The following is a 14,277-nucleotide window of genomic DNA, read 5'->3' as shown; positions in this document are numbered from 1 at the left end:
AGCTCAAGATGCAGAATTAGTTTCACTTCTTTTTAGAGCACTCACTAGAAATGATGACACGATTCCTACTTTGGTACAGTTCATTATAGAAGCATGGTCTTGGCTAGCCAATATATTTCCATGTGGACTGTATCCTTTAAAGTCACCTCTCTTTAGGCATGTGAAAAATTAAATAGATTTGTCAGGGAGGTCGAATAATTGAATACCATACCCCTCCACTGACTGCTGAAGCCGAGAACCATGTCAACAACTCTGTAGAGATGATGGATCATTAGAAAATATAATTATGAACCTCTGAATTTAAATAAATAAAATAAAATAAAATAAAAAGAAGAAAGAAAGAAAAGAATCGTGCACGAATTTCTGAGGACAAACATAAATTATGATATACTATACCTCATTTTACCTAGTTTAGAAATTAAAATGGATATATAGGATACGATTAGGGTCAGAACTTTATTCTTTCAGGATATAGTTCTTAAGAAAGGTCCCATTTTGCAGATCTGTTGGCCCTCTTACAATGACTGAATAAAATTTCTAGGAAATTTGTGGAACAGAATGCGGATTCACTGATCCCCATTTTGTCTTATGACTTAATTAATATAAATAAATAAAAAGAAAGAAAGAAAAGGCTAGACGGAGAAGGAACTTTAAATACATAGAAGAGTTGGAAGCAGAAAAGCTCAACACAAGCTTATCAACAATCAGTTATGGATTTGTCAAGTTAAGCCAACTTGCCAAGCTTGAAGTTAAACTTTATGCATGAAGGAGTTTTATACATTGATTAAGCTTTAGTATTGAGTTCAGAAGTTGAAAAACATTTGCTGGTATGTATTTTGGTGGTTTTAATTTTTAAATTTTTTCCTTTGGATGTCATAGAATGTGTTGATATTTTGGATCGAGTGTGAATTTCTATATTTTCAATATGGTTCAGGATGAGAACATCTTCTGATCAATTATTTTGCTAAACTGTTCTGATGGTTGGACATGTGTATGTCCATTTTCAAGTTTTTCCTCATGATTTGCTCCACAGTAACAAATTGATGTTCAGCTTGTGTTCTCAGCTTGCTATTCTCTTATTTAAATCATATTTTGAGTTTTGTTTCCCAGTTTCTCTGTAAAGCTGCAATCTCTCACTGTGTTGAGCTAGCCACAGACCACCATGGGTGCTGTGTGCTTCAAAAGTACCTTGGCCTTTCTGATGGTGAACATATACGGCATTTGATCTGCGAGATCACTTCTAATGCTCTTCTTCTTGCCCAAGATCAAATCTTGCCAGACCCTTATGGGAATTATGTTATTCAAGAAGCACTCAATGAGTCTAAGGTAGGACTTCCCTGGACTCTCTTCTCTCTCTCTCTCCCTCGCTCGCTCGATATATATATACACATGTAGCAACTAGCAACTCATATGGTTCCTAATTTTCCTTTGGAGTAGGAAGCTCTTCATGATGCACTGCCTAGAGGCTATCAAGCCCTTTCTTCCAGCATTACGGACAAGTCCATACGGAAAGAAAGTCCTCTCAAGCAACAGCCTGAAGAAGTAACTAATATATATATTTATTTAAGTCTTCAATCAAGTCATTGCATCTTGTACTATTGCTTGAATTTGGCGATTTCTTGGAGCGGTGCTGCCAAATGCTTAGTTCAGGGTTCCAGATGACTGTAAAATTGTGTGTTAAGGATTAAAGAAGAAATCTTTGAGCTAGCTTTTTGGAATTGGTTCCACAGCTGGGAGAGAAACTCAATAAAAAAGAATGGTTGAGATGCCTTGTACAGCCCATCTGAACAGATCAAGATGAATTTTGCGTTCTTTTGTTTGCCTTCAATCAAAGAAGTGTTGCTGTGAATGCAATTTTGCAACATAGGTCTTCATGTTTGTGACAAGAAGTTATTTGTCAAAGTATGTTGATTGATGTAGTATCTTCTAGATTCTACTTGTAATGCTCATGCTGTATTTATGATTAACATGCCAGATTGTATCAGAACAATTTTTGTAGTTGGAGTTAACATTGGATGAAGCTTGGTATGAGCCTGCCTTTAAGATGTAATGTGTGCTAGGTAGAATTTAATGAGGTATTCTCATCTAGGGATCTCCAATCGAGAATTTTGATTTGGGAAAGACAATGATCAGATTAGCTTCTTCCATGTCGGACACAAGGCTTGCAAAACTTGAGGTGCTATTATAGTGATTAAGGATTATATTCATAACTTTCATTCTGGCATCGTTCATGGAGTTTCTGACGTGAGACGGCTACTTGTGGTTACTCTCTTCAGCCCCCCTTTTTTTTGTTAAGAGTGGAAGAGGAGTGCTGCTAACCAATTTTCCTTGGAGCATGCATTTGATAGAAAGGAGAAGTGTCTTCTGCAGTTACGTAGAATGTTGAAAGGAGCAGCTGAGAGTTTCTTGTTTATAATTTAGGCCCCGAGTTAGGGCAGATCAGGAGTGGGCTTAACTAAGAGGCGTTCAGGGCTGAGATTGCGTTCTTAAATGCCTGATTCAGCTCGTCTCTGTTGCAGCCCTAGATGGATGACTGGTGGTTTTATCATGGCAGTGCAGGTTACCCTGCACTGTTTGGGAATCTGATGCTTGCTTTGGCATTGACCTAGTTTCAAAATTTAAATCTGCAACTAGTTAATCACAATAAAGCAACTTGTACTGTTGTACCATAGCGTGCCTTTCCAATTGTATCCCAAAAGGATCCCAGCCTCTCAGGAGCCTCACATGTGGGGGTTTGGCTCCTTCCCTTGGAGGGACTCTCCCAATGAGTCCTAATGAATTATAAGATTTAATTATATGAAATATCAAAATTCAATGGACAACGTTGGATTAGAATACTTCTGCATGACAATCTCTCCTCACTCATTGAGTATTTTGTTGTGAGATATCCTCCAAAGAAATGATCCAAACCTCCAAAAAAAGTTGTTCTTATCCACAAAGATCAGTGGTCAACATTTCTCTAATTTATTGGGGGAGCTGAGCCTGACCATTTAGTGGAGTAATAAATTCCCTCCCGATGGATAAATTCCCCATATCTCCTCCAATATTTCTATAGTTGTAAAAACTCTGGTCTCTTCTCCTTGAGACCTTTTGTTGTAAACTCATTTTGAAGTTTGAACATTTAGAAAATTAAGCTTTTCATTTATTATTATTATTTTTTTTTTTTAATTAAGATTTGGTCGGACCAATTTTCATGCACTTTTTCGTTATTATTATTATTATTATTTTTTTGGTACTGGTGCTTTTTTAATACTGAAAATTGCCGTCCACAGGTCGAACCCATGACCTCTCCACTAAGAAGTATGGATCTTTATCACCCAACTAACCCTGCATTGGCCTTTTTATTATTATTATAGAGTAGAAACTGACAGTGTCTCACCCTTCCACGGACCCATAATGCCCATCTAACTTCAACTGTGCATTTATATATACTAAGAAACGTAAAAAATTAAAGGAAAAAAAAGGGGGTAATTTTCATTTGGGAGGTTTGGTCATTGTCATTTTTAATCCAAAAAAACTAAGACTTTACATCTGCCTCCCCTGTGCTATAGAAAAAATCAATTTAAGGAAAATTATCATTTCAATGACCAATTTGCCCTTATTCATTTTTTTTGAGTAATTTTCATCTGCATCCCTGCGGTTTGGTTTATGTCATTTTTAGTCCAAAAAAATTGAGACTTCGCATATCTGCTTCTCCTGTGCCATAGAAAAAGTTAATTTAATGACAAATTATCACTTTTATGACCAATTTGCCTTTTTTTTTTTTAATTAAATTTTTTTACATATACACCTTACTTGCCATGAAACTCGACTCTCCTTTTAGTCCTAAATGATAGAAAAGTCTTAAAATTCAAATAAATTTTAAAATATGACAAAAATACATGTATATGTTAAAATCATTCAAGTACCCCATAGCTTAAACCCTATTTGCAAAGTAAAATTTTATCCGAGATGGATGAAGAGATTCCCCCTTCACCCATTTTCTTCATTTTCCATTGACTCAACTCAACCAAGGAGAAAACACTTGTCTCCATTTTAGGTTAATTTTTGCAAATAGGGTTTAAGCTAAGGGGTAATTGAGTCATTTTAACATATAAATGTATTTTGGTCATATTTTAAAATTTATTTAAATTCTTGGACTTTTCTATAATTTTTAGACTAAAAGGGAGAGTCATGAGTTTCATAGCAGGTGGGGAGTGTGTACGTAAAAAAATTAAATAAAAAAAAAAAAAAGAAGGGCAAATTGGTTATAAAAGTGATAATTTATCTTTAAATTGATATTTTCTATAATAAATGAGAAGCAAATGCAAAGTCTTAGATTTTTTGGACTAAAAATGACATAAACCAAATCTCAGGGGATCCAAATGAAATTTGCCAAAAAAAAAAAAGAATAAGAACAAATTGGTCATAAAAATGATAATTTTTCATTAAATTGACTTTTTCTATAGTACAGGGAAGTATATGCAAAGTCTCAATTTTTTGGGACTAAAAATGACCAAACTTCAGGATCTACATGAAACTCCTGCATTATACATAATATACTACCATGTCTGACGCAGCATGTCTGTGAAATTATGCCCCATATGTAAATAACTGGTACCCACTACCCATTAGTCAGTTTCACTTTCACAGTTCATCGAGGAACGGCCAAAGAACAGGGTTCGCCATCACGGAGAGAGAACTTTCAAATTGAAACACGATATCAAGTTGGTGGGGCCCTTGATGATTTAACACATTGCATCGAACGATCAATGGGGATCGCTGCCATATGGATTAGTGAGTATCGTAACACAGGATTGCACTGATTTCTCGCGATGACGTAGAATTCGAAAAGACCAATTAGCGGTGAAATCTAAACAAATTCGAAACCAACATAAGGTTACGATAGTCATTTTTGTGCGTACATGATTTAAAATCGTATATCCGTAGCCATTTACAAGGCCACATTTGCATGCAAAATTTTTGGTTTTCTTTAAAAATGGTTTATTTTCCCCTCAATTTACTGATTTTTTTTTTTAAAGAAAAAGAAGAGAAAACTGAGGATCTCCGACACCAGATAAAGAGAAGTGCGCAGAGGACATAGCCATTTTAACTCCCAAATCTTCACCTAAATCCATCTTCTCACCATCTCACCTCCCAAGAAAACCTAAACATGTTTCCAATCTCCACCAAATCCAGCTAAGCTTTCTGATATCCTTGGACGGAGTTTCAGTTCTACAAAGTCGAATCTAATAGGACCGTAAATCGTTGGAGACTAGCATTGTTGATCTAGAAACGATGGTCCTGCAGAAAGTTTCAATTTAAAAGATTCCATCGTCGATTTTCTTCGATTGGGCTGCGGCTCTTGGATGATCTGTGAGTGTTTTCTTTTCTTTTCTTTACTGATTACTTGATCGTTAGACTTCGCTTCTTGATGATCGGTCTTCAAATGTCTCCTGCTGCTGAGGATCATTTAATAAAAACTTAAAACTTTGATTTTGATTTGGTCTTACTGTTAAAGGTGTTTGATGGTGATGGATTCTGTTTCAAATGATGTTGAAATTGGAAAGACAGACGTTTCTCTGGATTCTATTCGATTATCTTGGTAAAGAAGAAAGTTGGAATCTACACACATGGATTTCAATTTATTTTTACTTGGTTTCACGATTTAAATTGCTTCGGCTTGTCGTCTAAGACACTTTTTAATCTGAAATTTATTTTCTGGATTAGTGAGAAATTCTCGGCATGGCAAAATGTTTTTATGGTTTCGGTCATCTTATCCGTTTTTAAAGTTTTTTTTCTTTCCACCCCACCCAATTCCCTCTTTAAGACTAATCAAATATTAAAAAAAAAGAAAGAAACTTGATATAAGCAAATGCCTGCAGATGGATACATCTTCTTTTAACCTGCATTCGATTCCTCTAAGATCGTGCTAGAAAAGTGGATATTGAAGCTTCTACATTGGGATATTTGATTTCTGCAAAAATGCTGGTCTCTATGGTTGAATTGCTTGCTTAGTAAGCTGTTTTCGTATTTTAACTTTTCCTTTTCCCTTATTTTTGCAATTATTGAACCTTTGGTTATTTTAGTCCAATTTATATTTTTCATTGGGTTGCAATCTGATTCTTTACTAGTATTGTCAGCAATTTCTGCTTCTAGGACGGAGCACCATGCAAAAATAAGGAGCCGACCATCTTCAGAGAATTTTTTCATGCCCTAATAATTCTTTGAAGTAGTTGGGAGTGTTCTGCTTCGTTTTATGTTTTTTCTTGTCATGGATCATGATTTGCTTTCCTGCTATTGCTTTGTGCTTTCAGAAGTTCTGCAGGGATTCATTGAATTGATGTGGATGTGAGTTGCATGGAGAAAGGATGCCAGAGCTGCGAAGTGGAGCCCGACAAGCTCGATTGAGGTCTAAGCGGCTTGATGATCTTCAGCCTTCTCCCCAACTTCTTAATCAAGCACAAAATTTGGTCCTGCCTACTCAAAATAGAACTGGAAGGAGAGTTGGTGGTGGAAGAGGAAGGGGTTGCAATGCCACAGCAGTAGCAAAAGGACCATCAGCAGCAACACCAGCAAGACCAGCAGCTGCTGGTCGAGGGAGAGGTATCAAGCTGATAGAGTTGGACCCAGAGATTCCTAGTGAGGTTTTCCCAGAAGGCGCAGCTGTTGGAGCAGCTGAACCAGCTTTCAAGAGGGCAGAGGGTGTTGCAGACAAAGAATTAATTATGGAGGGTGGAAGTGCGGAGAAACTGATGGGAGTTGAGGAGGATGCCAGCACAGCTCCAGTCCCTGAAAGGGTATGCACCCGTTTACCCTTTATTCCAGTTCAAATTAGTTGATCCTGAAGAATGACTGGCTATTTGAATAAACCTGATGTCAGCAGCTGGCCATTTAGTAGTGTGTTTTACTGCCCTTAGTTCTTGTAATTCTACTCTCTTACCTTTATCTCATCTTAGTACGTCTTTGGTATAGTACTACACATTTTCCATTATCTACTCCTCTGCCACATTTTTATCACTTAGCGGAGTTTTCTGTATATTCAAATGGGTCTTCCCTTTTCTCTCTCTCTCGGCCCCTCTCCCCCACCCCAAAAAAAAAACCTTTTCTTTGCTTAGTATTTTCTGTTTACAGTTTTTAAGTGCATATGGGCTGTGGTGCTGGAAATAGACAGACTGCTCAGACTTGTTTCTTTCCATCTACTGCTTCATTAATTGCAATGCAGAAGCTCCTTTTTCTGTCCAAATGGTTATGTTCCTGGCCAATATTGACTCCCATAGCATTCCTTCTGTTGATTCTGTAATCCCTTGGTTGCTCAGGTATTTTTTCCCCTAAAATAATAAGACCACTCTATCCCTTACTGCCTGCAGGTACAAGTAGGTAATTCCCCAGTGTATAAAATAGAAAGGAAATTGGGTAAAGGTGGTTTTGGTCAAGTTTATGTCGGAAGAAGAATGAATGGTGGCATAGAACGAACGGGAGCAGATGCGTTGGAGGTACACTCATCACCATAAGCTCATCTTCAAAGCTTTCCAGTTTACAATGCCTTAATTTATTTCTTAATAGGTGGCGTTGAAATTTGAGCACCGTAGCAGTAAAGGTTGTAATTATGGCCCACCCTATGAGTGGCAAGTTTACAGGTAACTGTCTTATTGTTCTCTAAATCTATCTGTTATGTTGTCCCAAGCTTGATCACTGATTTTGCTTTCTGGTCAAGTAGCACCCTGAATGGGTGTTATGGAATACCCTCAGTTCACTACAAGGGTCGCCAGGGAGACTACTACATTCTGGTGAGTTTTGACTTTGGATTCCTTTATGTAAGGGTTCTAAATTCTTTGTTTTGTTTCTGACTGAAATTAAACAAATCATTCAGGTGATGGATATGCTCGGGCCAAGTCTTTGGGATGTTTGGAACTCTGTAGGACAGTCGTAAGAAACAGAGCCTCTCTTTGTTTGTGCGTGTGTGTGTGTGTGTGTGTGTGTTCTTGCACTGTTGCTTATGGGTTGCTGGCTGGGTGTAATCTCTTACAGTATTTTCCATATTCAATATTTACAACAGGATGTCACCTAATATGGTGGCTTGCATTGCTGTGGAATCAATATCAATTCTTGAAAAACTTCACTTGAAGGGGTACTTCCTGATTTCTTTTTACTTCTTATTTTTTAGTTTTATCTCTTAAGTATTGTCAGTTGATTGCGTTCTTCCATTTCATGAACTTATCAATTAGTTGTACATTGCTTAAATAAGGTACGTGCATGGGGATGTAAAGCCAGAAAATTTCTTACTTGGTCAACCAGGGTCTGCCGATGAAAAGAAGCTCTTTCTTATTGATCTTGGCTTGGGTATGTTCTTCCTGCTCTGCAACCATCTGTCACTTGGATATTAATCCTAGAATACTTCGAAGCTAAAACAATGTCCATTAAATTTTGAAATCTTTTATGTCAACTTGGTATAGATGTTTTAGTTAATTTGGAATTGTTATTTTGAGAAAGAATAAGGTGAGGAATGGGGGAGAGGAGAGGAGAGGATGGAAGCCACGATTTAGTTGTGGAGGCTCTTCTGTCATGTGAGCACTCCTCAAAGTAACTTTTCTATATATAGGCTAATTTACAAGTCTATCCTATATAGGAAAGCATAAACCTATTTCAATTGGTATAAAACTCTTAATTCCTACCACTCTTTCCTATCGAGAGTTAGTGCAAAGTACTAACTCTCGATGGATCAATCCCTTCCTAAATTGCCCTTTTCTAACAAGAATAAATTCCATTTTATTGCTAAGTTTTGCTAGTGTCATTAATTTGTACATGGTATCAGCATCAAGATGGAAGGACGCATCATCAGGTCAACACGTTGACTATGACCAGAGGCCTGACATCTTCAGGTTTGTAATTTTCTGACCTTCGACGAACATATGTATCCTCAGGGGCTGTTTCCAGACTTAAGCCCTTGACCATTTGGTCACAATGGAGCCAGCTTACCATAGCACCAAGGCCCATCCACTTTGCTTTCATATTCTAATTAATAATATTCTTCTTTGACAGGGGAACAATTAGATATGCTAGTGTACATGCACATTTAGGTCGGACAGGGAGTCGAAGGGATGACCTGGAGTCACTTGCTTACACATTGATATTTCTAATAAAAGGAAGGTTACCATGGCAGGGTTATCAGGTAATCCAGCTCTTTATTGTCCATTACAACTAGCAATTATTCTTTACATATTTAGTATATGCTTCATCTAATATTCATCTGTTGTCCGGCTTCTTAACCTGTAGGGAGACAATAAGAGTTTCCTTGTTTGCAAAAAAAAGATGGCTACTTCTCCTGAGCTTCTCTGTTGCTTTTGTCCTGCTCCATTCAAACAGTTCCTTGAGGTTGTGACAAATATGAAGTTTGATGAGGAACCAAATTATGCTAAGCTTATTTCTCTCTTTGAAAGCCTGATAGAACCATCCAGCCTGAGACCAATTAGAATTGATGGAGCATTAAAGGTTATGAGGTTTCTGAAGCATTTTAGAGATGATTCAAGTGCTTAATCATCAGTAGTACAAATACTCATCCCTTCCCCCCTTTTCTTTTTATGACTTGTCCTCTAATTCATTCGCATAAATAGGTTGGCCAGAAGCGTGGAAGATTGCTTGTAAATCTGGAAGATGAGCAACCTAAGAAGAAAGTGCGGTTAGGAAGCCCTGCTACCCAGTGGATTTCAGTTTATAATGCACGGCGACCCATGAAACAAAGGTAAACTAATACGTAACTTGGCATAATTGATGTGGTGTACCTGTTTTCATGGCATCCGTTTTGCAGCTTTGTTGTGCAGTGTATCATTTAATCTTTGATGACAGTTCTCAAGGCTGTCTTTGGAATGTTGACTGGCCCTCACCGATTTTGTTTGGCTAAAACACTGAAGCCACTGCGATGCAAGGCAACTAACTTAAAAGTTGTTATTTGGTGTAGAAATAGTTTCTTTGTGGTTGCTATGGTTGAGTTATGAGGCAATCAAAGCAATTATCTGTCCTTTTCAAGAAACTATTCACCTTGTCTCCTGAGTTATCTTACCTTACTTGATTCATGAAATTCTGTTGCCTGACTTATACTTGGTCGCTTGGAAATTCTATATACACTGTCATTTGGCATAAATGAGCAAAGGCAAGAATTTAGTGGAGCATCATTCTATGAAAGCAACCATGCATCTCCACCACATCATGGTTAGAAGCAGGCACTGGTTCCACATGCAGACTAGCGGTGTATTTAGGTTGGGCTATGAAGTAGTTTGAAAGATAGGAAACTGACAATCAATAACTTGTGTAGTAGAAAGAGAAGTTTAAACAATACATACTAGTATGAAAATTCTATGCTGCATACTATAAGAGTCCAAACAGAAAGAGGGGGAAAAAGAAGGTGAAATAATGGTTAAAAGCAGAGATGTGGAGGAAAAGGCAATTATATAGAATAGTAAAGGAGTCGATCAATATCTTTTAGACAAAATAGATACCATATAGCTAGCTTTGAAATGATACTCGCTGAACTAGATTTAAGAAAAGAGCTACATGTTATTATTAATCCATTTGGATTGGATACGTGCAGTTGGATTAACGCGGGAGGGGAGGAGAAATTTCTTCTTGTGCTATTTTGAAATAGCACATATGCTGATAGTGAACTCTTGAGGAGAATAGAAATCCATACAACAATTTGAGTTATGAGCTCTTGGTGAGGTTATGTTAAAGTATTTGTTGAGAAGAAATTTGGGGAAGAAGATAGAAATAAAGGTTAAGATTGAAGCTAGAAGAATAGTGAGTGAGGGGCACTATACTGTTGTCATATTTTAAATTGTACAGGGTGGTGAGAAGAGTTGTATATGGGACTTAGAATGGGGGAGATTGATTGTAGACTGGAAACAGTGTTAAATGCATGGAGAGTCCAGATCTAAGACCGATGTACAGTTAAATGAAATAGTGATGGGGCATTTTAGAAATGATCAAATGGGTTTCTATATTGAGTGAAGGGCTTGGGAAAGCCCTAAACGTTCATGAGATCACAGAAACAATAGGTGTTTGTTGAATTAAATCATTTAAAGCCTCTCTAATATTCATTAGCAGCATGACACCATTAAGCTATATGGTTGCAGGAATGAAGTGAATATTCTTCCTGATTGCTGCAGGTATCACTACAATGTGGCAGATACAAGGCTTCGTCAACATGTGGAGAAGGGTAATGAGGATGGATTATACATCAGTTGTGTGGCATCTGCAGCAAATCTTTGGGCCCTTATCATGGATGCTGGAACAGGTTTCTGTTCTCAGGTTTATGAATTGTCTGCTGTCTTCTTACATAAGGTTGGTTGACAAAGGTGGTAGTTATTATGTTTTTATTTGAGTTGTGCATGTTCATGATCTGCTGCTGATCACTTTGGTTTGAATATGGATACTTTCCAGGATTGGATAATGGAACAGTGGGAAAAGAATTATTATATCAGTTCAATAGCTGGTGCAGCAAATGGGAGCTCATTGGTTGTTATGTCTAAAGGTCAGTAGCTAATCCCGGCATGCAGGCTTTTATTTTTTTCTTTCCTATGTGAAAAAAGTCACAACAATGTCACATGGTCATTCTTGCTGTAGGACTAGCATTCACTTGTGTGAAAGCTATTTAAGTAGTCTAGCTTCAAAGCTTATGTAGTTTTCTGGAAGAAATACACGTAGGTGGCTAAAGGAGAAAAGACAAAAACAATAATGCAGATAACTGATAAAGGACTTGGATAGTCTAGCTTTAGAGCTCATGTTATCTTGTTTATGAAATACCCAAAGGTAGCTAAAAGAGAAAAACCAAGCATAATAATGAGGATAACATGAATGTGTTATGATACTCATCATCACCTTTATATTAACAGTTCAGCAGCGAAGAGGCTGAGTGTGATATAACATTCACATGTCATTATAAAATATAAATGCTGCCTATTTTGTTACTTTTTAATTTTTCGTATTGTGAATTGTCATAACTGAATGCTGTGTCTGCATATGAAACATGGAATATTTAGCTTCATTTTAGCTATCCTGCATAGTTTTGTTGAGTGCGGGAAATTTAGAAATACATTGGTACATCAGGAGATGAACAGTGTTCCTAATTTAATCATAGTTGATAAACCCAGACACAATGTCAACTTGCCATGTTTGATTTGAAGCCCAGGTTCTTTACGGAAAAAGGGTCAGTCTGTGTAGGAGGGTCCAGTTTGTGGAGCAAAAGTATGGTGGGAAATATTTCTTAATCTTAACAACCTTTAGATCTGGAAATGGCCATTGGGTAGCTATTTTATAGGGGAGGATAAGAATTGAGATACCTGATATAAGAAGCAAACCCGTAGAATGTGGTCAGAAAACATTCTCTGACCCTGAGGTTCCTCTGCTACCTGTCAGCAATAGTATTCTTCTCTAACCCCTGTCCATCCGGCATGGGCTTTGATTAGAGTCTGTACATAGGTCACACTGCATGGGCTCGTGATCCTGGTTGTGCCTTCTGTTCATGTGGTAGTTCCTGGGAGTGTGATGGACTGGAAAGATAAAGTCATTGCAGTTTGGGAATATTGTTTTTTTCCTTTTAAGTCAGCTAGCCATCTAGAAAGTCAGTTTCCACTTCAAAATTTTGACTTCTGGAAGTGAGATACTTATATGTCAGCAGTTACTCGATGGTCTGCTCTGCTAATTTTTGCTAATTTTCCATCCATAAAATCATTTGTCACATCAGATTTGGTATTACGTTTATGGTCATTCATTTCTTGAAGGTTTTATGGTCTCTCTTGAGCAAAATTTTTGTTGGAAGCTGCAAGGAAATACATATCCATAACTATTTCATTTAGTCAATGACTCATTCATCCTAATCGATCATAGATTCCATTCTTCATTTTCCTTTTCTTAATAGAATTAAATGGCAAAGGTATTATTCCGTTGCTTACAAGGTGTTCTGTAAATGTTATAGGGACACCTTACACCCAACAGTCCTATAAAGTGAGTGAATCTTTCCCCTTCAAGTGGATTAATAAGAAATGGAAAGAAGGTTTCCATGTAACCTCCATGACTACTGCTGGCAGTCGCTGGGGTGTAGTAATGTCAAGGAATGCTGGTTACTCAGACCAGGTATGTTGGCCTTACTGATTGGTTGCTAATTTTATCTTGGGAACTCCTTACTTGGTTCAGGGTTCAAAAACTTCATTGACCGCCCTTTTATAACTAACTGCTTTTTGTTCTCTGTTTCTGGGCTTTATGTACAAGGTTGTGGAGCTTGATTTTTTGTACCCAAGCGAAGGAATACACCGGAGATGGGAGAGTGGTTACAGGATTACCTCCACTGCTGCCACTCCTGATCAAGCTGCCTTCATCTTAAGCATACCAAAACGTAAAGTGGTGGACGAGACACAAGAAACTTTGCGTACCTCAGCCTTTCCAAGCACCCATGTAAAGGTTAGTGTCTACATGTTATATAGCTTCAGGTTTAACACTAAATTATTGGTTCTTCATCGACTAATGAGTTGAAATGCAGGTGAGAAAAGGCATGGTTTCATGAATTTGATATCTTGGCAATTTTGCAGATCTATGTGCGATTATTGTTACTAATATTTGGCTATTTGTTTTTTTCATTAAAAACAGGAAAAATGGTCCAAGAATCTCTATATTGCATCAATTTGTAATGGTCGTACGGTTTGTTAATGTCAGCGGGGGTTTATAGTCGCTAATTTTCCGGAGAAATGTAGAAGGTAACAAATCTTAAAAGTTGAGAGAGCTAGTTGCCCGATGTGAATGATAATCGCTTGTGTCTAGTACCACCAAACTCTACTACGCCCTTGTAAAAATGGGAAAAGGAAAACAAAAACAACCAAAAATGGAATTCCCGAGCATGTGGCCTGAATCAACTAGAGCCACCGAAGACAGAGTTATTTGTTGGGAAAACACGAGTATATGCTATGCTATATAGTAATTTGATGATCGAACGAAAGTGATTCCACGGAATTGGCAGGGTACTAAATTTATTTTCTTAGTAAACTAGCCGTGATCTAAGTTGTGCTTGTTGCTACTAGTGTGATATCATGCAAAGGGCTGTTCTGTTGCATTGCTCTCGAATAAGTTTGGGATTTCACGGTTCACACCTGAATTATTGTTGTAGTTCATAGGTAGTCATATTCGCACGTATGTAATTAATAATGACCTTTCGGCATTGTATGGTTGTTGTCTTTGTCATCGTTTCCCATTTTCCTTTTTATATGATACTCTTAAATCAGTACTGGATCCTGATTCCTGACCAAATAATAA

The 14,277-nt window shown here is 37.4% G+C and overlaps 1 protein-coding gene across 2 annotated transcripts; it reads left to right on the top strand.

The window, feature by feature from the left end:
* Nucleotides 1-4,987: 4,987 nt before the first annotated feature.
* On the top strand, nt 4,988-14,183 carry LOC149003801 (casein kinase 1-like protein HD16). Of its 2 annotated transcripts, XM_089136627.1 has the most exons (18): nt 4,988-5,355; nt 5,865-5,996; nt 6,297-6,779; nt 7,350-7,475; nt 7,546-7,619; nt 7,700-7,769; nt 7,853-7,908; nt 8,039-8,110; nt 8,228-8,322; nt 8,795-8,861; nt 9,022-9,151; nt 9,256-9,471; nt 9,594-9,721; nt 11,142-11,316; nt 11,416-11,506; nt 12,950-13,107; nt 13,243-13,431; nt 13,618-14,183. In XM_089136627.1, exons 3-18 carry the CDS (start codon nt 6,351-6,353, stop codon nt 13,675-13,677), a joined length of 2,136 nt encoding a protein of 711 aa, XP_088992753.1. In that variant the 5' UTR covers nt 4,988-5,355; nt 5,865-5,996; nt 6,297-6,350; the 3' UTR covers nt 13,678-14,183. The 2 variants fall into 2 exon arrangements, with proteins under 2 accessions (XP_088992753.1, XP_088992755.1); XM_089136629.1 differs by lacking the exon at nt 5,865-5,996.
* The last annotated feature ends 94 nt before the right edge of the window (nt 14,184-14,277 follow it).

The sequence above is a fragment of the Hakea prostrata genome, chromosome 10 (assembly GCF_041222555.1).
Source record: "Hakea prostrata isolate BN-2017 chromosome 10, UWA_Hpros_2, whole genome shotgun sequence".
NCBI classification, from domain to species: Eukaryota; Viridiplantae; Streptophyta; class Magnoliopsida; order Proteales; family Proteaceae; genus Hakea; species Hakea prostrata.
This window is presented reverse-complemented; position numbering and strand designations above follow the sequence as displayed.